Below are 27,484 nucleotides of genomic sequence, written 5' to 3'. Positions count from 1 at the left end.
ATGCCGTCGAAAGACAAAAAATCCACAGCTTCAGATGAAACTGAAGAGGTTGATGACGAAGTGGAGGAGACGGAGCCAAAGTTAAAGGAGAGGAGCATCAGTGTGACCCGTGGGAAAACCACAAAAGGAGATAAGAAGCGGAAACACAAAAGCTCAGAGAGCTCTGAGATTCATGAGGCCTCAAGGAAAGAGGAGAGAGGAGAGGGTGAAGAACTAAAAGAGAGAAAGAAGAAAAAGAAACCAGTGGATGATTCTGAGGCTGATGCTGTGATTAAAAATGAAGCTGAAGAGGATGAGCAGAATAATAACGACCCCACCACCATTTCCAAAAAGAAGAAATCGGAGAAGCATAAAGAGGGAGTGACTGAAGGAGTAAAGGAGGAAAACAAGAAAAAGAAGAAGAAATCCTCTGTAGAAAATCCACAGGGAGAGGGGGAGATGGGCTCCAAGGATAAAAAGTCTAAAGCTGGCAAAAAGAAGAAGAAATCTCATGATGATGAAGAGCCTTTAATTGAGGAGCAGGAAGAGGAAGAGGAGGATTCAAAGAAAAAGAAGAAGAAAAAGGCTAAGAAGGGCTCTACGGACAGTGATGACGATAAAAAGAAAAAGGGTAAAAAATCCAAAAATAAACAAGTGGACTATGCTGTGATCTACCAGAATGAGTTGTTGAACTACCACACAGACTCATCTGATGGATATGAGGATGAGTACTACAAAAAGAAAGGTAGGCATTTCATATTGTAACACTAACGGAGAAGCAGCATATGCTGCTCTATAGGTAAGTCTCAGCTGTTTGACATATATAGATCGTCTGGAATGCACCAACACTAACCACAGATTTCCTCCAGTTCCCTTCTGCCCTGAACAGAGCACTCCGGGGAAACCCTCTGTGATTGTTCTGTGGTCAATGCTCAGTTATGTTCCACATGAATGGTACCAAATAGCGGCCCAGGGGCAGACAGGTGCTGGGTGCCATCCCAGTCACAAGGGCCGGGAGCAGTGCCGTGGCCAGAGGCAGGGCTGTGAGCCAAGAGTTTTTTTCTAAAGCAGGTCTGAGTTTCTCATCGTGTGCATTCAAATAAAAAGCAGTTAATTCTAATTCAAAGTTTTGCTATTTTGTTCTTAAATAGTATATGTTTTTCTTTACTATTAATATAAAAAAATAATAACCATAGTTAAATCTAAAATAAATTAATTGATTATACAAAACTAAAATCAAAATTATTATTCTAGAAAATGAAGCCACCACCATGTGAACATTCAACTTATTACATTTAATGTGATATAAATAATTTAATATGTTTACTACTAATGAACTTTATATTGAAGTTAGATGTAAATGATTTGTTGCTCAGTATCTGTTCTTGCAATACAATATGTGCTTTTAAAAACCAAAAGTTTAACAATAATTTTTTTTGTAACGCCAAAAATTTACAATTTTATCATTAACAAGCCAAAATCTTTATCTTCTCTCCAATGTCAATATCTGTATGACACATCATGAATTCATCACGAAGAACCACGTAGTTCTCTATTACCCAAAAATGATCTCTTTAAAAATATACTCAAAACACATTAGAAATGTAAAGCTGTCATTTGGAATTTGGAAAGTGCAACACTCAGCTTTATTCAATGGTGTTTTGAGACAGAAATTGTGCATAAACATCTCTGATCTTCAAATTTTTCATTGTAAATTTTCCCATCATTTTGACAAAAAAAATCTACTGGCCTTTAAAAATGGCTGTACTATAATGGCACATCAATTTAGTTCAGACCTCCATTACGTTCCTTATATTTGACGTTAAGGCGCATCTTTAATGTTGCATAACAATAGGCAGCGTTACATAAGAGGAGTTTACAATGATGAACAGTAAAGCTGCAGGACTATAGAATTACCACTGTGTAAGCAACGGTGTTGTGTCACATGCAGCGGCCATCTGCTAAGTAATATCCTGATAAAGATTTAATGTTACTGTAACTTAAACAAGGGCGGTGACACTCAAATCATCCTCCCTACACACACACACACACACAGTGAAAGGCTATTGTTCATTATTAATAATTTGAGTCATTATTAGTGGATTCAGGGTAATAAACAATGCAGTATGCATTCTAAAAACTAAAAGTGATTTTAAATGAAAACAATAGGAAGCTGTTCTCTCTCGGAGCTCGGCTGCACGGACTGCTGCCTTTTCATCTTGTTTACCTTCTCGTCAACTCGTGGCAAATATGTGACTCAGACACATTTGTGAAATGTGAGAGAGGCACGTCTGAGCTGCAGATTCACCGCATTGAATTCCCTGGCAACAGTACATGGAAAGAAACACAATGCTGCTGTATGTTTATAGATACATATTGGGCAGTATGTGAAGATTTGACTTTGTGTTTGTCCTTTTTATTTCAGTTTTAGTCCTCACATTTTTGAACAAAATTGATGTTTAACCATGTCTCCTTGTTGCTCTCTTTAAGTGTATGAGGTGGTCACCGTCACTGGTGATGTAAAAGGAGCTGGAACTGATGCCAATGTGTTTGTTACTCTTTTTGGAGACTTTGGTGTCACACCCAAGGTTCACCTGGCAAGCAAGTGAGTGTAAAGGAGTATATTGTCTTCATGAGCCCAAATCAGGAATTTATAATGTCCTGCTTTATGTGTTCATTTGTTGATTCAGTGGGACTTAACTGCAATGTTTCATGTACTGTATTGAATAAGATTAGTTTGACACATTTTCATTATCCACTGTGTAACTTTGAATGTTTTTTATTCCTCTCTAAATCTTCAGCACAGAAAAGAGGTATTTTCTAATGTGTCTGCTACAGGACGATTATGTTTCTGTTCTTGTGTTGGGTTGAACTGTTTATTTAACACTGTATGAGAGAGTATTCCTGTTAAACACTGACCTGATGTCTTCTTAGCCACTGGGTCAAGACAAAATCAGTTTAACCACCTGGAATCTCTTTGGCTTCTATACCTGAAAAAAGTAGAGCATCTTTACCACAAAAATATTTGGTTGTGGTGCAGGAATCTTTCCTCTATACAGTCAAATTTAAATGTTGGACACAGACTATCTGGAGTAAGGAGGAACTATGTGACATGGCCGGTCTTCTTTTCCATTCAGAGGCAAATGAAAGAAGACCACGATGTCATTTCTGCGGATGATCAAATAACTCTTGCGGCTCCTTTATCTCCTTACACACTGATTGACAGATAAAGTTACATGTGCAGCACACAAGATATATCATCTCATTATAAGCCACATGGGACCGTGTCACCCACACCTTGTGGTGGTCACACTAATTTACTTCAGACGCTACCAATAATGCCATGCATGCAGTATCTCCATGTTGTGTAACTCTGTTGCTCAACTGATGAAATACCATACATGGATGGTGGTGAGGTCACCTCTGTTGTATAATGATCATATTGTATGCTTAGGAGTTTCACCTTACTCCGATATGTATTAGGTCCTGCCTGTATTGTGTAATGATCATCGAAAACTTAACATGATACAGGTAAGGGAGGCTTGTCATGTCTGATTGAACGAAGACTAATAATTGAACTCTTTGGAAATTCAGTGTGATTCATTTATTCAAATTGCATGAATTCCAAAGTTTGCACTGGGTTTGCTTTTGTTATAAACAGTGTTTCTCCATGATTCTTTCACAGGTGCACAGTATTTCATTCTCCTCAGTATATTTTCTTACTATGCTGTGAACATTTGCATTGTGCTAGAGTTGACTTTTGCAAAGAAAGAAGAGTATAAGGAGATATGGGTCAGACAAAGATGGGTATCGTCTGTTAGTGGAAAAGAAGGTATCTGATTCACTGTAGTTGGCTGAGGGGGGTCTGCTGTGTGTGTGTGTCGGCCAGATTAATCCCTTTGAGAGATAACATACTTATAGAAAAGAAGGAGGGATTGTTGAAAGTGCTGACCCAGAGGAGGTTAATTTATTGGACCACTTTACCCCCCACATTTCTTTCAAGTACAGGCACACATGCACTTGTATACTAACCTACTATACCTCCCAAATTCTGACATTTTCCATGTTTCCTCAATTTACAGAAGCAGAACTGCATTTGAGAAGAATAAGACCGATGTTTTTCGTATTAAAACACACAATGTGGGGCCTCTGAAGAAGCTCAGGTAAATTCCACAATGTTGATTATGTTTGCATTATGCATGAATATACTGTTCTTCTTCTCCTTCTATTGGCTTCTTCCTTTAGGGGATCATCTGTCTCCATATCACCCCATACACACTATAAATAATACATTCCCACTAAGATTTTTGCATGGCTGCAGAAGATGTGTAATCCTCTTTCAAGTTGGCAGGAAGCAACAGTTACAACGGCTTACAGGAACAGCCACACAGGGACATTTCTCACTTATTTTTCTAGCTGTGCATATGGCCATCAGATTTCATCCTATGATAGAGGGTTAAGACCACTCTGTTGTTGGGAGTCAATGGAGGCCAGGTCTCATTACAGCCACTGAAATTAGGTAGAAGGACATTAAAAAGCAACGATACAACATAATGGTTTAGATCAGGGGTCACCAACCTTTTTGAGACAGAGAGCTACCTTAAGGGTAAAAAATAATATGGAGGGCTACCATATAATATTTTTATGTTTGTTTACCATTTAAATGATTAATATTATGCATTCAACTGCATACACATTCATTCCAGTGCTTACTCCTAACGATTACCAGTTTTCATAAACAATATCAAAGATATTTTACTGAGCGATCATACGGATACATGCAAGTGAGGTGAAGTGAAGTGAGCCCGCGGGCACCGTATTGGCTGCCTGCGGGCTACCAGGTGCCCGCAGGCACCACGTTGGTGACCCCTGGTTTAGATACTTCAGGACAGAGTTTTCATCTACTGTGCCGCTGAGGCTTTGCTTTGAAGTCAGCAAGGATGACAATGCTGTGATATGGATTCAATAAATAGAGCTGTTGAGCTGGTATTTTAACCAAGTCCATCTGTTAATAAATACCTTGTTAAAAGCTCTATGATGACCTAATAGAGTTAATTCACAGTATGACTGTTGATTTGTCCAGGATCGAACATGACAACACAGGGATGGGAACCAGCTGGTTCTTGGACAGAGTGGTAGTGACTGACATGAACCGGCCCCACCTGCGCTCCTTTTTCATCTGCAGCAACTGGCTGAGTCGGGAAGAGGGCGACAACCTTATTGTCAGGGACCTGCTGGGCAGCCTGAATCCCATGGATGTCCCAAAATGTGGGTCACTCCTTGTAGCACTCCTTCTTACCTTGAAGCTTGAACCTTGAATTAGGTGTGTATCTCAACACACCTTATTCAAGGTTCAAGCTTCAAGGTTTTTATTTGCCATTTGTGCTTAAACAGACAGTCCAGGCACATTGGAAATATTTTGCGCGTTCTACGAGTCAGTTTTGTTACAAAAAGGAACACACATTTATATATAAATAAATATATAGCTCAAATCTATACATATTATAATATTTTTTTTTTTTTTTTTTTAAATGTAAAAGGGTTAGTTAATTCTGAAGCACAGTTAATTTAAATCACAAATACCACAACAGAAACCTCTACACCTCTCATATGTATATATATATATATATATATATATATATACATATATATATATATGTATATATATATACTTATATATATATATATATTTCCTCTTTTGCAATTTAATCTAACATCACAGAACCTGCGGTCAGCCAAGCCGAGTGTTGTGAAGCCGAGGCTCAAATAAAGACACAGTGCTGTCAGGGAGTGGACAGAGCAAAACTTCAAACATACCCACACACACACACACACACACACACACACACACACACACACACACACACACACACACACACACACACAAAGGATGTGATGAATATTTAAACTGTAGACCATCTCTGTGTGGTTGAAGAGACATAAAGTCCTACTTATTATATTTACACAAAGGTACCTATGTTATAACTTGTCATTTTTCATTCAGCATTTTTTGTTATGTTTATAAAAATCTTTGTACTTTTGATTTCCTGTGTTATATTCTATCTCCAGTCAATAAATACATAGTGACCGTCTTCACTCCTGATATGAAGGGAAGCGGAACTGATGCTGATGTCTTCTTAAATATCTTTGGGGAGAATGGTGACACAGGTAGACCTGCAACACATTATTTCATTATTTTGTTTCTCTTCTCTTTTAATGAATTCCATTACTAAAAAATGTAAGTAACTTTTGTGTATTCAAACCTCACATTTGAGATAAAACAATCCACAGGTTTTACATCTGTTACACTGAGCCATTACACAGTGATGGTAAATACTGTTAACTATTCATTGAATCTACATCCTTCCTGTGATTCTGACCCATAAAACCTTTATGTTCATTATGAAAGGAGAGAGACGACTGGACAGTGACAAAGACAACTTTGAACGAGGCTCGGAAGACAAGTTTACGATAGAGGGTCCAAACCTGGGAAGGCTGAGGAAAATTACCATCGGCCACAATAACAGAGGATCGTCGGCTGGATGGTTTCTAGATAAGGTATGTTCACCCTGCACATGATCTTTGTAGGTTTACACGTACAGTAAACCGTCATGATAGCACATAACATTTCTCTACAGGTGTTAATCGATGACATGGGGAATAAAGAAGTGTATGAGTTCCCAGTTAATCGCTGGTTTGCCATGGATGAAGGTGATGGCAAAATACAGAGAGATGTGTTGGTTGGATCAATGCAACCAATGGGTGAGAACACCGCCACTTACTAATATACAGATAGCAAATTTCATTTGTGATATTTTGTGTTTGATTTGTGTCTACTTAGGAGTCATATATAATGTTCAAGTGATGACTGGAAACGTAAGGGGCGCTGGCACCAACTCTAAGATCCACATGGTTATGCACGGCACCAAGGGCTTAAAAAACAGTGGCAAAATCTTCCTGGAGGGCGGTGCTTTCGAACGTGGTCTCATTGACATTTTCAACGTCGAGATTTGCGAACTGATCAGCCCGCTCAGCAGGGTCACCATTGGGCACGACAATGGGGCAGTTGGTGCTGGATGGTACTGTGAAAAGGTACCTCGCATTTTGTATTGGTGGCAGACTTGTTGTCAGAGTGTTGTTCACTCACCAAGTATCATCTATCTTTCAGGTAGTACTATACTGTCCTTTCACGGGCATTGAGCAGACATTTCCATGTGGGATGTGGCTAGACGAGGATGAGGGGGATGGGCTGATTGAGAGGGAGCTGTATGAGATGGTCTCTCTCAGGCAAACAAAACAGAAGAGTAGGTGTTCTCATTCTCCTTACACATTTCTGAAAGAAACACAGATGTGCAGAACATATCAACTTACATTTTACATATCTGTCTAATATAGAAACCATTGGTATCCTGCTTACGCGCATTTTAAATTCTTAACCCAGAGTACCCATGGTCCCTGTGGATTTGGACCTCGGATGTGAAGGGCGCAGGGACAGATGCTCAGGTGTTTCTGCAGATCTATGGACAGAGGGGAAAGTCTGATGAGATCAAACTGGAAAACAACTCGGACAGTTTTGAGCAGGGCCAGCTTGATCGATTCATGGTAAGACCTGGCATAACATCTTTTCTCAATGGGAAGATTTCCAAAGACAGCATTTCCCTTTTTTTTTTTTTTTTTTTTTTAACACTTTTATAAAATACCACAGATCGAGATACCAGACATAGGAAGACCACTGAAAGTGCGCATCTGGCATGAAAAGAGAAATCCATTTTCTGGGTGGCATTTAGCGAAGGTGAGACTATCGTTCTGTTTAATCTGTCAGTGCTAGTTGTTCAGTTTGTTGTACAGTGTCACTTCTGAGGTTAGACTCTGAAATAGTATTTATTTTTCCCTTGTGAAGAGAGTGTGAGCAATTCAGGATGAAATTGGTTTCAGACAACTGTTCAACAGTTGAATGGAAGTCTGATATGTGTGATATTTTGTGTTTAAAAACGGTTTTAGTGATGAGAAAGGGAGGAGGGGAGATCCTCAAAGCTTTGGCTTTTTCCTGCAGGTCACGTTGCTCAAGACCCTGACGACGGAGAAGTATTCTTTCGAATGTGGCCGCTGGCTGGACGTCAATGAAGATGACAACGAGATTGTGAGAGAGCTTCCTGCTATAGGAGCTCTAATCGATGAGCCTCTGCCCTGTAAGAGACACAAATGTTGTCTCATGACTCCAGATAAACACAGGTTTCATGTTAACAGTTATTGTTTTTCTCTCCAGTAATAAAGTACCGCGTCACCATCTGCACGGGTAACGTCAGCGGCAGTGGCACTGATGCCACCGTCTTTCTCAATGTTATTGGGGACCTGGGTGACACAGGGGAGCGACTCATGATTATGAGCAAAAATAATGTCAACAAATTTGAAAAGGGCAATGTAAGTGCATTATTAATTCAATTATGAACACACAAGATAAATAAAAATAAATATAAAATAATATTGAAAGAGAACCTTTAATCTGTTTTCTCTCTGTCTTCTCTCAGCATGATGAGTTCCTCATTGAGTCAGTGTCCTTGGGCCATGTTCGGAGAGTGCGTGTTGGCCATGATGGTCGTGGAGGAGGTTGTGGTTGGTTCCTCGATAAAGTCATGGTTAGGGAGGAGGGCCAGCCAGAGAATATGGCTACTGATTTTCCCTGTTTCAGGCAAGGCAGAATACACTTACAGAGTCTGCAGACTATACACCTCGCTTAACATAAAACACAAAACAGAAAGCCTTACAAGAGATACGACAGGTTAACAGGTTTACGTCTCAATTAGCCAAGTCTCCTTTAATTCCCAATAATAAAAAGAATATGTTACAAAATGTAAAGAAATGACATACAATGAACTGTTTTCAGTGTTTACAGTATGTCCACCTGATTTTTAGTGTTAAATGTTTCAGTCTTAGTGCCGTTCACTGGCCATGCCTATGTTTCCTGGTTCTCCAGTGGCGTCTGACAGTCTGTTTAAGTAGTTAGTCAGCTGATGGACAGGTTTGACCTTACAAATGGACGCTAAATGCATGTGGTCAGGCAACGCTCTCATTCAGTAACTGGATGCCACCACATTGCTTAGGTGCAGAGATACTTTTGCAAAGAGCCATTTCCGGGCCTCCTGACTTGTCCTGTTCAAAGGAACAGAGCCAACAATACACAACAATGCAGGACATACAGGGCAACTACTTTAATCTTAGTTCCAATCTGAAGCCATTCTGGTTATACATTTTAAATTACATTGTATTTTCCTCATTGTGTTTCTCTATAGGTGGTTGGACCGTAATGAGGATGATGGACAGATTATCCGAGAGTTAGTGCCTGCTGGAGACGGTCTGCGTCTCTTTAGTGAGTATATACAGTTTATAACAAGAATGACTCACATACTATAAGTTGAATGCTTAATAAATTAATTCTACAACCCCTTTTTCACTCATTGTCAGATGTGAGCTACCACATATCCATCAAGACCGGGAATGTGAATGGAGCCAGCTCTGACTCCAGGGTGTTCGTCAAGCTGTACGGGGAGAAGGGTGACACTGACAAGATGATACTGGCAGTCTCTGACAATGACCTCAGGAATTACTTTGAGACAGGACGCACTGACATCTTTACCTTTGAAACCTTTGACATTGGAAAGGCAAGTTCTCCAGCATCATATACATTTAATGGAGGACAGAGGTATTGGTTCAGACATTAATTAGTGTTTCTTAATTCTGTTAATGCTGCTCTTTTACATTTGCTCCTCATGTCCTTTGTACCTTTAGATCAACCGTCTTCTGATAGGTCACACCAACGAGGGCCTGCGGGCAGGATGGTTTCTGGACAGTGTGCAGATCTCAGTGCCTGTTCATGGAATGCAGTACATGTTCCCAAGCCATCGCTGGCTCTGTAAAGATGAGGCTGATGGGAAAGTGGAGGTTGAGATCTATCCGAGTGAGATCCTTGACATTGAAGAATGTAAATAACAACGTAAAGTCAAAACTCATAATTTAATTGTCATTTGCAATTAGCAGTTGGTGTAATGCTCTTCTCTTCATCGTCTTAGTTCTTGTGCTCTCTCTGTTTCACGAACAGTGATCAACTATGAAGTAACAGTGGTCACAGGTGATGTGAGATGTGCAGGCACCAATGCCCATGTTTTCTGTCAGATCTATGGAGATGATGGGAAAACTGAAGTTCTTGCACTCAAGAGTCGCTCCAACAATTTTGAACGTAACACGACTGAAATCTTTAAGGTCTGTTTGATAACTTTGTGCTATTTTGTCAATGCCTTGTCAATGTCTGACCACTCTTACTACCACATAGATTGAAGCTCAGGATGTTGGTAAGGTCTACAAGATTCGAATCTACCACGATGGAAAGGGTATCGGTGATGGCTGGTTCCTGGAGTCGGTGGACATAAAGCGGCTGACAATGGCTATGGTGCAAGTTGAAGTGAAGAAGGAGGACCCCAAGAAAGACAAGAAGAAGGACAAGAAAAAGAAGAAGAAAGAAGAAGAGGAGGAGGTGAAGGAGATAGTTGAGGAGCTGCAGGAAGTGGTGGAGACTTTTTCTTTCCCTTGTGGCCGCTGGCTGGCCAGGGATGAGGAGGACGGGGAGATTGTGATTGAGCTGCTGACAGAGGAGAATGAAGACCTGGAGAGTGAGCAAAGATGGATATAATGTTTTTACCTACTGTTAATTGCTTCTAGTGGATGCTTTCAATTGTAACATTCTGACATTGATGCTCTTTTCAGTGAACTCCTATGATATCCACGTGTTCACTGGATCTATGTGGGGGGCGGGGACTGACGCTAATGTTTACATCAACATCTATGGAGAGACTGGTGATACAGGGGAGCGACGGCTTAGGAAGTCCAACAACCTAAACAAATTTGAGAAAGGCGAGGTGTGTTCTATTTGTGCTGGTGCTTATTGTCGATTTGAAAACACTTAACATTAGAGTACAACAAGGAGGTAAAATAATAGAAATACCATCTTATTTACTAAGTTTATGTCACAAGCATTCTCGGTTAAGACGATATGAACAAGCAATCAGGTTATCATGGACTGCTAACCTACAACCTGTGACCCTTTGTCATCTTGCATGTGTACAAAGGAGGACATTTTCAGTATCATGGCGGTCGACCTGGGGATCCTGAAGAAGCTGAGAATCCGACATGACAACAGCCAGGCCAGCGCTGGCTGGTTTTTAGATAGGGTGGAGATTGTAGACAACAAAGATGACACCACGTAAGTTGTGATGCTTTTGGAAAGCTCATCAACACTTCTAAATATTTTATTTATAAAAAGGGTGTCAGACAGTGTCAGACAGATCCTTTGCACATAAAGTGTCTGAGAGCTCCACTCTGTGGTGTAAAATAGTAATTCAGCACTGAGTTTTCTGGTTAAGGCGAAGCCTCTCCTAAGAGACTCAGATCAATTTAAAGAGGACTGGTTAACTGGTAACTCAGGAGCATTTAACAGTTGATAAACAGTCAATAGTAGAGACTCTGATTATGGTATTGTTGCTGTTGTGTGTATTATCTAAAAAAGAACAGCTGGTTATGGTATTTGCTGCTATAAATACAGCATACTAATATAAAAACAAATGACATATGGTGTTGTAGGTACTTTTTCCCTTGTAAACGTTGGCTGGCTGTTGATGAGGACGATGGACAGCTTGCCAGGGAGCTGGTTCCTGTGGACGAAGCCTTTATGAGGAAGGGAGATGATGAAGAGGAAGACACTGATGTCACACTCGGTCTGGAACAGAAAGGTGAGAGAATACAGAGAATCAGGATTTTGACATCATTAAATTGATAAATATATTTAATTCTACAACAATTTGCAGAATGATTAATTCTTATTTGTTCTTATGACAGCCATGTCAACCACATACACCGTAAGGATAAAAACTGGTGATAAAAAATATGCAGGAACAGATGCTAATGTCTTCATGATCTTGTATGGTACCAAGGATGACACAGGTAATGTTTCATAAACGTCAATGCATTACAATTACAATCTCTGTACATGTGTTTTTAAGTAACTAAAATACATTGCAATGTGCTCATCCATAGGAATCATTACCCTAAAGGCCTCAAAGACCCATAAAAATAAATTTGAACAAGGTATGATTGATGAGTTCACTGTGGAAGCTGTGGAACTTGGACAGCTGAAGAAGCTGCGTATTGGACACGACAACTGTGGTACAGTAGGACTGACTCCCTGGCTGTGCAGTGAATATGAACACACAGTGACACAGTATTTCAACCTGCTAACCTGTGCCACTGTTTAAGGAGGAGGAACAGCAGGTTGGTTCCTTGACTGGGTGGAGATTGATGCCCCATCTATGGGACAGAAGCTACGCTTCCCCTGTGGTCGATGGCTGGATAAGGGAGAGGACGACGGCGCCATCATCAGGGACCTGTTCCCCAATCCTCTTCAGACAGAGCTTTACACACCTTGTAAATCCTGATACTCTGCATCACTTTTTCATGTCTTCAGCAAGCCTGTGCACATGATTAGTTATGATACTTGCTTTTTATTTTGCAGTTGTTCCTTATGAAATTAAAATCTTCACGGGTGACGTGTTTGGAGCCGGCACAGATGCAGATGTCTTCATTGCCCTGTATGGGAGAAATGCCGTGTGCACACAGCAGAAGTGTCTCTGTGTCAACAAGCGGGAGAGGAGGATGTACTTTGAGAGAGGAGCTGAGGACATGTTTATTGTTGAGGTATAACAACATTCAACACATTGTCATAAACAGGTAAATAATAGAAACCAGGCCATACTGACGAACTGAATTATGTTTTCCACTTCCTGTGCAGCTTCAAGATGTTGGAGATGTAATTGAGAAGATTAGAATTGGCCATGACAACCGTGGTGTTAACCCAGGCTGGCATCTGGACAGGGTGGAGATCAGACGTTTGCTCAGAAAGGGAAAGGTAAAGGCTACATATGGCAGGACATCTGTGTATGATGAGTATTCACTACTTCACAAAAACGGTAAAATACAGTAAAACAAAAATGCTCAGTGACAAATACTCACATATGAGTCTTATAATTTATTGTTTTTGAGTTTGAGATATTTTTGTGTAAGTTGTGTAGAGGAAAATACTTGTTTACACTCTGCAGGGCTTGATCTAAATATTTGCACCCTTATGCTGAATTAATATCTCAACATTTCATAGCAGTGATTTGTTTTTGTGAGGACTTTATTCATCACACCTGCTGGTAACAGACTAATACAACCTTTGGTCAGTAGGTGGAGATGTTCTCCTCGAAAATACATGATCCTTATATAACAATGTGCTTGCAGATTTTTCTTTCTGAGTCACAAACACACATGAAATCATCTCAGATATTGAGGCCTCTCCCTGCCTCCCTCTCACTGTAGGGTTCAGAGACCGTCATCTTCCCATCTGAGCGCTGGCTCGCCAAGTCGGAGGATGATGGAGAAACAGTGAGAGAGCTGGTGCCTTCTGACATCATCACTGAGAAACTGTCACGAGATGGAAGCCTAAAAGTCACTGAAGTGGAGGTGGAGGACGCCTTAGAGAGTATGTTTACTTAACATCATGTCCGACAAATACATTCAACTGCAACAAGCGTACAGTAATATTTACATTTTCTTGCATTCATTTATCTCACTTTAGTGTAGTCTCCATCTTTCTGCATACTCAATAAAAATAGGCTAAATAGGCTATCTTCTCTAAGATAGGGCCTCTTTTTTTATTGTCCAGAGATGAGCTTCTGTTATCACAATGGCATCAAACAGTGAAAGAAAATAGCTTTTTCTTTCCACTTTCTGCCAATTACCAAACAAACTGATGTCCTGTGTTCTTGTGCCTGATCATTATGCCCTCTGCAGCTCACACATACAAAGTGTCAGTGATGACAGGTGATGTGTACGGAGCTGGAACTGATGCCAACGTCTTCCTCACTATCTATGGTGACCTGGGTGACACTGGGGAGAGGAAGCTCAGCAAGTCAGAGACGAACAGCAACAAGTTTGAACGAGGATGTGTAAGAAAAAGCCCATTGAGCTCATTTACACTGTTCTTTAATATTTATTCATTTAATTTCACATCACATCCAAAGAAGTGAAGATACATGAATATTCCAACCTCGATGATGATAATGTTTTATTTGACCAGGTGGATAAATTTACTATAGAGGCAGTTGACCTCGGACAGGTCTTCAAGATCAAGATCCGCCATGATAATAGCATGATGAATGCCGAATGGTACCTGGACCAGGTGGAGGTGGCCGATGAGGACACAGAGGAGGTTTACCTCTTCTTATGTGAACGTTGGTTGTCCAGGAAGAAGGAGGACAGGCGCATTGGCAGAGTCTTCTATGTGAAGGTAACTTCTTTGTGAATTAAAGACTGTGTGACTTTGTGAAAGGAGGTGTACAGTCATATATCACACTTACTGTATTTTCAACTGAGCCCCCATTGTGTCTACCTAACATACTAGAGGTGTTGACATTTTTAGATTTCTCCTTCCACTCTATATAAAGAGAGTGGGATTTTCTTTACGTGATAAATCTACTCAAACTGTTGTAAAGTTGGGTTGACAGGAGAACAATATCATTTTAACACCACCAAAATCTACATCATATAAGATTATCATTAAGATGCACAGTACCTCGCTCCTTTTTGCAGAATTTAATTTGAAAGTACATAATACACTTGATCCTAGCATGTATTGCTGTTTGTGCATTTGTCTGCATCACTTTTTTTTCCACATTGTTCACATTGAAGGGATATGAGGGAGTAAGAGACAGTAAGAAGAAGAGCTCTGCTCTCACAGTGAAGAGTGTCGACAGTAACATGAACAAAAAGAACAAGAAGAAGAAGGAGGTGGAGGAGGACATACAGCTCCCGAGTAAGCAAAATCAAGTCTTCATCACTGCATGAATGATTCATCTTGTGCTCTGTGAGCACTTGTTAATATTTGAATGCAGATATGTTTACATAATCTCACACTCTTGTGAATGATTAAGTGGTGTGCCCTTTCCTTTTCAGTCATACCATACCACATTACCATCTGTACTGGACTGGAGCGGGATGCGAGCACCACCAGCAGGGCTTATGTGATTATAATCGGGGCCAATCACACCCAGACAGAGAGGCTGTGGCTGGACCTGCCAGATGAGAAAAAAGGCTTTGAGGTCGGCTCTCTGGAGAGCTTTGAGTCCCACGGTTTAGACGTGGGAGAGATGAAAAAGGTTGAGGTGAGGACGGGGGGATGCTATCGGACTTCCAGTGAAGAGTGTGTACTCGTGCACACACTCAAACACATGAACACAGCAAAATACACCCACATTGCTTGAAGTGATTGTTTCTCTGCCTCCCTGCAGCTCGGCCATGATGGGGCCACTCCTGAGAGCTGCTGGCTGGTTGATGAGCTGTCTGTTGCTGTACCAACCAAAGGAGTCAAATATATTTTTGCTTGCAAGTGCTGGCTGGCCAAGGATCGAGGAGATGGGTTGACTGCTAGAGTATTCAATGTGCTGGATGCAGAGGCCATTTCCATCTCCCAGAAGGTATGTAAACATGAACAAATTCATTAACAGAGAGCATACTTAGTTTATAAAATTGTATCCTTATCTATAGATGCCATTAAATTCCAGAGATTTTACATTTGGTACCATTAAATCTGGCAAAATCTCCTTCGGACATAATTCATTTTGATTCCACAACATTTGTCTTTCAGTCTCTTACAGACAGATATGAGATTGAGTTGTTATTTCTCATCTTTTTATGGTAACAGAAAGTCTAGAACTGTCTAAATTTATTGCCACTTGACTTGTATAAAAATTATAACTCACTGCCATAGGAAGACTGATGATTTAGTATAGAGTATATTTTAAAATATCACTAATTCTCTCCATCTTAGTACTGTAAATGTACATCTGTAAATCTATCTATCTATCTATCTATCTATCTATCTATCTATCTATCTATCTATCTATCTATCTATCTATCTATCTATCTATCTATCATAACTAAATGAGTCAAATGGCTGTAGACCCAGGGGCCGAAGGAGTCTGATATAATTGTAATGAAAATAAAATATTTATTTATATATTAAATTAAAGTAAAAATATTTAAAAATTTCCATGTAGGTTATTTATGAGGTGACGGTGGTAACGGGAGACGTGCAAAACGCAGGGACAGACACCCAGATCTTCATGTCTGTGTTTGGGGCAAACGGAACCACAGAGGAGATGCTGCTACAGAAGAATGAGGACAGGTGACCACAAATGGACATCATGGGGAGCAACATATCATTAAGAGAGCATTGCGTTATATCAATGATGTACTAAAATTTGTTTTTTAATGTGCAGGTTTGAGCGTGGTCAGGAGGACACTTTCAACATGGAGATTGACGACATCGCCCCCCTGAAGAAAATGAGGCTCCGTATTGATGGCTCCGGCAGTCGACCGGACTGGTTTGCAGACAAGGTCGCTTCAGCTTAACAAATCTACTACAGAGACAGGCAGACATACTGTTATGCAAAGGAGCCAGAATCAGCTGATGGTGCACTATGCAGAGTCTCCTCTTTATTCATGCCTAAGGCTAAAAAGCACAGCATTGACTAAATCAGTAGTAGTTCAAAGCAGTCACAGGTTCTGTGTTCTTCTGGGTGCTGTCTGCTTTCGGTCACAGGGTCATTCAATCTACTACTTTCGTTCAAATAAACACACACGCATGCATGCATGCACACACACTTTTCGCCTGCAGTAGAATGGTCAATGATTCAGCCACCCACAAAGACATACACAGCAGGGCCCTGAGTTCCTGGAGTGAGCATATTGACTCATTGTATTTACCATCCTGACACTGGAATCATGGACACACACACAAACAGGCTGAGTAATGAGCACTTCAGAGGAGCATGAGAGAATATTTCATTACTTATTTTCTTTTAGATATATTGGTGTGTGATGGTGCAAATATCACCCTCCTGCAATATAATATACTGTATTACGACCGGTAGTTGCTTGAAAATGGTGACCTTGTGCTCTTACTGTAACACCAGTGCTCACCTCCAAATTCAGTCCGATGTCTCAGGCCAACTGCTTTGATGAGACAGAGCACATTTCCTATGCAGATGTCCTCTGTGGTAAAGGCACCATGTCTGCAGAGCGACAGAGCAGTCAGGAACAATACCGAGCCCTGTCTGTCTGTGCCTGGGACTCAGCGACTGCATACATCTCCTTGATTTGACCCTGCATAGAGCCATGTGTGCCCAGCATCACAAGCAGATGTGCTGTCTTCATGGATTTCTGGGACTGTGCGTTGAAATGGACACAGCAGTGCACCCGGCGAACTGCCAGAATACTAATCTGCCCAAATAAATATGCAGCGCAGAGCTAATAAAAGAGTGGCTGCCTGAGCCCGCTTTATATTAATGACCGTTTCCACAGCACAAGTGTTCACACATTTTGGAACAAGTATGATTTTGTGGACATATAAGTAACACATGCTGTGTCCTTAATGAGATGTTGTATGACATACTTTTTTAATATACAGAGGGAATGTTATTTTTAGCCACACCAATAATCTGGCTCCAGTGGTCGTAGTGCCAGATTGGTATTAAACTTTGGTCCAGAATTAAATATTTAACATTGCTATGAAACTTTGTTCATTTGAACAGGTCCTCAAAGGAGAAATACATTTGTTGTGTATAAATCAAGCTACATGATTCCATCGTGAATAATAAGGCACTTCTTTGTGTGTAGATAAATATGATTTGGTACCACAATGTTATCATAATGAAGTTGTATCTATGTAACAATAAGATTTTCAAATAATGTGATGTTATATTTAAAGAGCTGACTTTATTCATGCAGGTGATCATGCGTAACTTGACTACGGAGGAAGTGTCTGTGTTCACCTACGAGGACTGGTTGTCCAGGACACGTGGACCCAAGGGGACCATGATCTGCGAGATGGCAGCTGTGGTGGACGAGGAGACCATGGTGGAGCTCACCACCTACGTCATCCAAGTCAAGACCAGTGATGTTGCAGGTAACATGTGCAGGCTGCTGTCAACTTACTGCTCAACTTTTTGTAATCTGTGCAGGGACAGTGCTTCACAAATTTATTACACAACCTGTCGTTAAAGTGAGGAAACACTTATATTACTAATATTTCAGAAATTTTTCAAAAACTGAATTCACCTTTTTATACCCAAGTTTGAGCCGGCTCACTGGGCTTCGTCAAAAATTAATCAATGAACTGCTAAAACTAATTTTCTGTTCAGTAATGCAAGTAAATAGCTATAATTTGACATTTGAATCAATAAATTATTATGAGTTTTACTATTTTTTTGTAAAATGGTACATTATACATTTCCTTCATTCAATAATAATTATATTTTAGCATCAAAAATATAGCATCTACATACCGTTGTAATAACCATTACAGAAACTTAAAAATGTGTTGCTGTTAATTTAGGGCAACTGTGGCTTTGATTGGTAGTCTAATAAATTGGTTGCTGGTTCCACATTTCATCTCTCTTAACTGTTTGTGTTCTTTCAAAAATAATACACCTAGCAATATTCTGCAGTTGCACAAACAATTTCAATCAAAGTGGACGGTGACTTGGTTTGTGAGTCCTCTTCAATGCGAACCCATGTAAAGCGAATCCTTCTCCTCAGAAACACGCCATGCAGTTTGCTCCCTCCTTTTACTTCTATAGTTCAGTAGAGATGCTGATCAATATGACAGCAATTCCAGTAGTCTGAGCTGACTTCAAAGGACGGCTCTGCCCTTGGCATTTACTGGAAACTAAGATCTGCTAGCCCTGCACCACTGCTCACACTCTGCAAAGAATAATGAGTTGTTCTAACACACACACACACACACACACACACACACACACACACACACAGGAACAAACATGGAGACAACACAACACAGGTGATGCTGTGAATATGGTAATGGTCTCCTTAGGGATTTTCACAGTGTGTAGTGAGTAGGACTGCAGTCAACCAAAGGAAAATACTGAAATGTGTCATCGCAAATTTATGCTTAAGTTTACCATTTACACATGGGCATTACAACTTACAGATCACAGTGGATCTACAAAGGTACAAAACAGGAGTAGGAGTTATGTTTTGCTTGTTGCAAAAAGAACTGCGTTTGGAAGTGTATGGGAAAAAAATAACCTGCTTTATAACATCAATAACCTTGAAGAGTTAATGGTCTCAACTGCTAGTTTCAGGTCTTGATGTCAATTCAATTCAAGTATGTCCCCATTACAAGAAAAGTCGATGGCACTTAGTGGACACGGTGTGATTGACGGCTGGTATTGTTCAGTCAGTTGCAAGTGATATCTGAATATCAGGTTGCAAAAACTGACATGACGTGCATAAAGTCATAAAACCAGTGGCTTCAAAATGGAAGCCGAAAGATTGTGTTCATATTCTTACAGTCTATGGTCTAGAGATTAACTGAATCGGAGCAGGCTCTATTATTAATCTCAATTAAATTCAGATAAAAATAAAATGAGTATGTGCAGTATATTGAATCATTTAAATCTCAGTGTAAGAACTACACTCAGAGCTTTATGTGAGGGCACTCAGTCTTCTGGCTCTGTGATGGGTGAATCAATTCACTGCAGTCAGGTGTGTGTGGCACTGATTTGTGTTGATTAAGCCCAGGTGTGGGGAGTGTTTATATACCTTGAGTCTCCAGTGCTCTGTTTCGACTCACTCTCACCTTCAGAGGTAGTGAGAGATTCTCCCTGTGGCTTCTTAAGTTGTCGGTGTATCTATAAACACCAACTCAGAACTTTGTGTGTGTTTGATGTCAATTGTCAGTTTCCCACTTGTGGTGCTAGAGAGTTTGTTGTGACTTCAGCCTTTTGGGTTATCAAAGGTCTCCCAGGCAGAATATGCCTTTCGTTTCATGTTATCTGGGTCTCATGGACAATTCTGGTTTTGAGTCAGCTGCTTGGCAGCGGTGGTTTAGTTAATCCAGGGTGTCCGTGCATCCTTAAAAAGTCTTAAAAAGACTTAAATACTTGTATCTATAATTAAGGCCTTAAAATGTCTTAAATTCATTAAAAATGTGATATGCTGGCCTTAAATTTTTCGAGGCAGGACTATTTATGTTATTCATTTTTTTTCGCGGGACAGGAGGGAAGAGATGAAACAGAAACATGCAGTTAAACTGCACTTGCTGCACAACAGCTCTTCAAGCGTTGCAGAATTTCCAATTCAATTCCGAACTTTAGCTACGGAATCAGGTTGGAACAGGGATGCTCTGGTAACCGCTTTTTGCCATGCCTTGTCTGAGAAGATTCAGGATGAGGTTGTTTCCAGTGAGGTTCCTGATTCACTTGAGGATTTAATCTCTTTGGCAATTAGGATTGACAACAGAATCCGTGAGCTCAACAGAGAGAGAAAACAGGCGTACACCCGCCCAATGTCAGAGGAGTTTAACATTCCTCATGAAAGACCTAACCTGCCTAAGCGATCCCTAAAAAATGATGATCAGGAACCCATACAAATAGGACGCACATGGCTTATTTCAGCGGAAAAACAGAGGCGTATGAGCAATGGAGTTGGCTATACGGTGGGAGGGTGGGTCACTTCAGGGCCCTTCAATACAGAAAGGGAAGAGTAGACTCACCAGACCATGGGGGGGGGGGACCCTGGCCCGAAATCTCAAATGACCCATTTTCGATCTTCCTCATCCACTCGCAATCACCGCAGTGGATGGGCAACCCTTGGGTATGGGTATGGTTGAGAAGGTCACCTGCCCGATCTTCATTCGCATTGACAATCACACGGAAGAGATCAAGTTTTTTCTTATTGATGCACCTCAGTTACCCCTCATTCTGGGTCACCCATTGCTCAAGGAACACAACCCCTTACATCAATTGGAGGACTGGGAAGATGTTGAGCTGGGGCCAAGACTGTGCATCTCACATGATGGAATCAGACTCTGTTCAACTCCAACCTTTGGGTCTAGAGCTTCCTGCTGCCAACAGCAGTTCAGTAGGCCTCACCTGTTCTACCCCCAGTGATCCACTGACTCTTGGGGCTCTGGAGTTCTTGACTCCTTCTGATTATTTGTCCTTTGTGTCTCTTATTCCCAATGGGGTTCCTGCAGGGTCAATCAATCGACCTCCTCCCAGGCACTACATTGCCTAAGGGCCGCCTGTATTTGTTATACCGTTATACCTGAAATGCTATATTGATGAAGCTTTAGCTGCAGGTTTCATTCGCCCCTCAACATCTCCAGCTGGAGCCGGGTTTTTCTTTGTGGAGAAGAAACCTCAGGACCTCAGGAACGCCTACAATCTTGTGCGTAAATGAGAGGGGGACGAGTGGAAAACAGCTTTCAACACTCCACTATGAATATCTGGTCATGCCCTTTGGACTTTGGATTGCTCCCGCAGTTTTCCAGGCATTTGTTAATGATGTCCTAAGGGAGATGCTTGAACATTTTGTTGACGTGTATTTGGATGACATCCTGATTTGTCCTATCTTGAGCATGCGTCTCATGCGTTAAGAGGGTTCTCCAGAAGTTGTTGGAGCACCAACTTTTTGTTTAGACGGAAAAATATGTCTTCCATGCCCCCACAGTCAACTTTTTTGGGTACATTGTGGTGCAGGGAAGCGTCAGAATGGACCTAAGCAAGGTGGAGTGGCCTCAACCTGACTCTGTCAAATAGGTTCAGTGCTTTTTGGGGTTCGCAAATTTTTAGCGACACTTCATTATTCCCCGTTGCCTGACACTTTAAGCATTAAACACAAAGTTATGTAACATTACGTAGCACTATTAGGTTGGATGAGTACAGTGTTTCGGAAAACGAAAATAGTGTGTTTAACCTTTCAGGCAATTGATGTGGACATTTTTTTGTCCTCTAATGGATGCAACAGCAGTGAATCTGAGCACGAGCGTATTGATCAACATGTTTGACCAGATGAACGGGAGACTGCGGCACTTGTCATGTGAAGAGTCGTTCAAGTGTCAAGAGTGTAAGGTTGTCAATGAAAATACTGTCTTTCCATCCGAGCGTACGGACACCGGGAAATGTGTTGCAACTTGAGTGTAATCTAATGAAATAATGACGCACACAGGGAATATATGGTCGAACACAACTCTCTCTGCTCCTCATTATCCTGTGATTGGTTGGGTGTTGATCCGTTTCCTTGGGGCTTTTTCAGTCTCAGTGTTTATCAGTAGTAGCTGAGATGCACTGCAGCATGAGAAGACTTTACACTGTTCACAGAAGAGAGTCTGTCCTAATTGCATCTACTTTTATTTTTATGCATTGTTTTAAAGCATTTAAGGTTTGATTATGTACCTGTATTGCTCAGAAGTCTACCCAACAACACTAATGTGTGTTTTGTTGTCTCATCAGGAGCAGGCACCGATGCCAATGTGTGGGTCATCGTTTTTGGAGAGAACGGCGACACGGGGACACTGGCACTGAAAGAATGCAACAAGTCCAACAAGTTTGAGCGCAAGCAGGTGGACACATTTCGCTTCTCAGACATCCTCAGCCTGGGAGAGCTCTCCAAGATACGAGTGTGGCACGACAACGCAGGTCAGCCACAAACTACAAAAGTCACAATCTGAGTCATAATCAGACAATGTTTGGACAAAATGTTAAGAAGTCTCTTTCTGACTGGCCTGGCACTGTGTTTAGGTCCTGCTCCTGGGTGGCATTTGGACTACATTGATGTGAAGGATGAGATCATGGACAAAACATTCCGTTTCCCTTGTGACCGCTGGCTCGCCAAGAGCGAAGATGATGGACAGCTAATGAGAGATCTGGCGTGCGCTAACAACGACTACCTAGACCTCAATGAGAAGACCAGTAAGGCCAGCACTTGTTACACATTTTCAACTAAAAAAATAAGAATTTAAGGCACACCATTTGTACATATTTGTGTGCTGTGTGCACTGTGTGGAAATAATACTCTTTGACATCAATCCGATCAGTTTACTGTAACGGTGTCCATGTTTTCTCTTTGAAAGAATATGAAATTTGTGTCAGAACTGGAGATACAGCAGAGGCTGAAACCAAAGAAAACGCCTGGGTTGTTCTTGAAGGAAAGAAGGGCAGATCAAAAGAGTTTGTCATGGAAAACTCCTCAAAGAAGAAGAGGTTTTTGCGGTATGTATTAACCATAATATTAACTGAATGGGCTGCAACCCTTGCAATAAAAGGCTCAAAGAAATGCACTTTTGTGGAAATACCATTTAGCAAACCAAAGCTTCAAATTTATCTAAGTTCTCTGGTGATTAAATCTTTTAGCCACATGCAACTCTCTCTAAGCAAAAGCATCATAGCCCTAGTAAAGCAGGCAGCTGGAAACAGGCTGGAATATGACTGAAAACATAAAGCAGCACCCATGAAATATTCTACTCAAAAAAGAACAAAACAAAAAACTTCATCAGAATCAAATTCATCAGCCTGCACCTTGCTCTACCTGGCCATGTGTTGGTCGCTGTATACTCACATATTTTCTCTCAGTCAGGTTTTGCTTCACTGAGCCTGTTTTCATATGAAGGCTGCAGCATCAACAACAAAAAATGACATTTACTTAGCATGCTCCTGTTGTTAATTTTTCAGGGGCAATGTCGACAGATTTGAGTATTCATCCAAGAACGTGGGAGATATCGTCGGTATCTGTCTGGGCCACACACCCAAAGATGGAAAGAAGGTAAAGGGAGAGATTCACTGGCGTGTGGAGGAAGTTGTCATCACTGAAAAAGAGCTGGGAAACAAGTGAGACATCTTTTAATTCACATCAGCATTTATGCAGACGTCGTCCATCCATACTTTGTTGGTATCAGACAATATTGTTCCGTTCCTTCGTTCACTTGCAGGTACATCTTCACTTGCAACGCCTCCATCCCTCTCTCCGCAAAGAGGGACGACTACTTGACCATCGAGTGTTCAAAGACGGTCGAGAGCTTTGCCAGCAAAGCTCGGAGCCTGGTTCCCGTCAAGTACGAGATCATCGTCATCACGGGCGATGAGAAGGGAGCGGGCACAGATGCCAATGTTTTCATCACCATCCACGGCTCCAGCGGAGACTCGGGCCGCCGCCAGCTACGCCAGAAGTTTCGCAACCTTTTTGAGCGAGAGCAAACGGACCGCTTCCTGATGGAAATGTTGGACATGGGAGACCTGCAGAAAGTGCGGGTGGAGCATGACAACACTGGCCTCAGCCCCGGCTGGCTACTGGATCGTGTGGAAGTCACAAACACAGCCAACGGCGTCACCACCATTTTTCTCTGTGGCAAATGGCTGGACACCACGAGGGCTGACGGGAAGATTAACAGGGTGCTCTACCCGAAATGCTAAAAGAAATCCACTCCTGATGTTGACATTGACATGTTGTTCAGTCATGTTTTATATCTAGAACTGAGACAGATTTTTATACTCCTACCTTATTTTTTAAATAATGATATGACAGTTGAAATACTGTGACAGTATATTTGGTCAGAAAACTGACTGTGCCATTCTTTTAAAATTCAGGGATGGTTTGTTCAGCTGCTTTGTCATAATGCTGGTTTTATAAAAGATTAAACGTGTTTGTGATACTCACACTGTTTGATTTACTGATTGATTTGCACAAAGGCCAGTCACTACCATACCACTACAAGATTCCTCCTGGAGCATAGGACATTAATGATTGTCCTCCAGTGCTGTCTGTTCTGTGTCAATGTCTGCGTCCAGGTCCCGGGTGCCTGGTATTCCTCTTTCTCCAGAGGACATTGATCTGTATTCTGCCACAAATCTGAATTGTGACCATAGACCATCACTGGACATAGTCTTCCAGTGATTTCACGTCCAACCTGAAGGTAAAAATATATTACACAGGGCAATCGGAGATGGCAGTCTTCACCCCATTCACGCAACAAGCCTCTGGCGGCCTCTGTTGGTCATATTGGCAAGTGCACGCAGGTGCGGAAGCACAAACAGACAGACGCACACAGAGCCACTAAAAACAATAGTTCACTTTCACTCTGTGGGAGTGAAGTGATTAACCACAACCAGGGTGCGACTCCACTGGTGGCAAATATAACTCTATGGGAAAATGATTTATAATGTCAGTTTTCATTTTAAGGAGTTGACGGAGTAAATTACTTCAATAGCACATCTGTTCCCATTTAGAGACAAAAATGACACATATGAGTGGACACCAGAGAGACTGACAGTCGCAAAATTTTTTTATTTTATTAATGTTAAATATTTTTGCGACTGTATATTATACTACATATATATAAATATGTGTGTGTATATATATAATAAAGAGATAAGGAGAGCTTTTATATCAGAAAGGATATGTATATGTTTATGTATATATATATACGTATATGTATACGTATATATATATACATATATATACATAAACATATACATATACATATTTATATATATATACACACATATATATATATATAAATAATAAAGAGATTAGAGAGATTTTATATAAGAAAGGACATTTCTGGCTGAGAGTTTAGTGAACCAGTACAAGAAGTACAATAAAAACTAATAAAGTAATCTGTTTTAAGTTGCTTTGAAAGTCCAGAGGGAAAGTTAAATTGATCCCTTGTTTCTACAAGATATTAAAGATAAAGATATGTTTAATAAAGATACATTTTTCACCGACTGTTTTGTGTCTAAGGATCATATTATATCCACAAATTGGAGAAATACAAAGTGACAAACCCCAAAGTGCATTTTTATCAGATTTATTACAAAAAGAGCACATACAAAAGGATAATATACAAGCCATGAAATAAAATTAAAAAAACAAAACAACAGTTTGGGTTTAGCAATGCAACTTTTTTAAATCATTATCGTTATTATTAGTATTAATAATAAATAAAGTACAAAAGTCCACCAAATGTGAATCTAACATTTACCCATAATATGCTCATCCATTTCTTCATTAACACACTCATCACCATTAATGCGCTATTGCTTTAATATTAATGATAAATAGTTCTATTTTCAGATAAAATATCCTATATTGAAAAACACTGCGCAATCACAGCTGAACAGCAGAGTTTCATACGAGGATGGCGGCAGCCCTGTCACTGGCACTTTTTGGGATTTTCTCTTCAGTTTTTTTTTTTGTTTTTTTTCAGATTCAAGCAGCAACAAAATGAATATTTTTTTTTCCCCCACGTTATATTCTTTGTATATATTTTCACCGTATACTATTAAACCATTGAGTCTGACACTGAAACCTGAGAAAACATGCATTTTTAGAAAAAGGTTGTGCTTTAAAATCCTCGCGTTCCTTTTAGACCGTGAAAGGAAACGGAGGATAGATTCTTCTGAGAGGAGAGAGAGAGAGAGAGATGGACGGTAAAAGAAAAAAAAAAATGCAACAGAAAAATGCAGGAAAGAAAGACGGCTGTAATATTTGTAAAGCCCACAGTGACGCATGCCTTTTTTCTTTTTTTTTTTTAAAATGGTCAACTATTTCCACTGTAGGGAAATATCAGATACTTCAGTTCTACAACCCAACAGCTGCTTTGGACAGATTGACAAGAACTTGAGGAAAATGGCTTTTGTTGACACCGGTCAAACTTTTTGTCTTAGCTCCTTTCGTGGTCCTTTCTTTTCCCATTTATCATGCAACCAATAAGGCATGGTGGCTTTTGTGAATTTCTAACACTTAAAGCGAGGCACTTGTCATGATTAAGTCTACAAACTAAAAGTCTGGAGAGTGGAACCGAAAAGAGAGAAACGGGATGAGTTCAAGCAAAGAAAACATGCTTCACAGATGATTGTTATTAAGACCCATAGTGCATTGTGAGAAGCTGAGCGTTAAAACAGAAGGAGGGAAAAAAAAAACAAAAACCAAGAGAGTTCTCAGTGATTATTAAATTGTTCTAAACTACTTTTTGCCAGTGAGAGGGTTCCCATAGATGAACGTGAAAGTGAGTGCAAAAGAAAAGAAATCACAATCTAAAACCAATTCACATCATTGCAGTTTGTCCACTACGTCACAGCATGGGGATCTGAAAAATTGCATTGAATGGAATGTAACCAAGATCCACAGCACCACATGAGAGAGAGAGAGAGAGAGAGAGAGAGAGAGAGAGAGAGAGAGAGAGAGAGAGAGGAAGATAGAGAGAGATAGATGGAGAGGAAGAGAAAGACAGAGAGAGAGAGGGCTCAGTAGCTCAGCCTTGGACAGTAAACAGCACAGCCAGCTTGTGGAGGTCAAACAGCACAGCTTCTTTTTTTTTTCTTCTTTTTTTTTTAAACTTTCATTGTCCTAAAAAGTTTACAACTGCATGCAAAGCATTCCCATTCAAAACAATGCAAAAATGAGGTAATAGTTTTTTTTCATAGCATTTTTGTGTTATTTCTAAATAAATAAATTATGATTCATTCACCCTCCAACCCCACGTCCCCATCCCCCGGACCCGCCCACAAAAAAAAATCTATACAAAATTAAATACATACCCACAATATCTACAGTTAGT

General features: G+C 40.5%; 1 protein-coding gene across 1 annotated transcript; it reads left to right on the top strand.

The window, feature by feature from the left end:
• loxhd1a (lipoxygenase homology PLAT domains 1a) lies at positions 1 to 24,338 on the top strand (the record flags this gene model as incomplete). The annotated part of the gene is made up of 42 exons (XM_083903707.1): positions 1 to 724; positions 2,470 to 2,584; positions 2,781 to 2,792; positions 4,062 to 4,142; positions 5,063 to 5,247; positions 6,049 to 6,147; positions 6,389 to 6,537; positions 6,618 to 6,741; positions 6,821 to 7,071; positions 7,148 to 7,283; positions 7,421 to 7,581; positions 7,685 to 7,771; positions 8,033 to 8,168; positions 8,246 to 8,400; positions 8,508 to 8,668; positions 9,270 to 9,346; positions 9,442 to 9,638; positions 9,766 to 9,958; positions 10,076 to 10,236; positions 10,307 to 10,643; positions 10,738 to 10,889; positions 11,100 to 11,233; positions 11,611 to 11,759; positions 11,866 to 11,970; positions 12,064 to 12,192; positions 12,283 to 12,450; positions 12,539 to 12,720; positions 12,815 to 12,931; positions 13,384 to 13,546; positions 13,858 to 14,012; positions 14,144 to 14,353; positions 14,755 to 14,878; positions 15,019 to 15,227; positions 15,354 to 15,539; positions 16,122 to 16,249; positions 16,344 to 16,461; positions 17,854 to 18,031; positions 22,383 to 22,568; positions 22,671 to 22,841; positions 23,003 to 23,141; positions 23,601 to 23,756; positions 23,858 to 24,338. The coding sequence occupies 42 exons, from the start codon at positions 1 to 3 to the stop codon at positions 24,336 to 24,338; spliced, it is 7,281 nt and encodes a 2,426-aa protein (XP_083759833.1).
• Between the last annotated feature and the right edge of the window lie 3,146 nt (positions 24,339 to 27,484).

The sequence above is a fragment of the Microchirus variegatus genome (genome assembly GCF_963457635.1).
Source record: "Microchirus variegatus genome assembly, chromosome: 1".
NCBI classification, from domain to species: domain Eukaryota; kingdom Metazoa; phylum Chordata; class Actinopteri; order Pleuronectiformes; family Soleidae; genus Microchirus; species Microchirus variegatus.
This window is presented reverse-complemented; position numbering and strand designations above follow the sequence as displayed.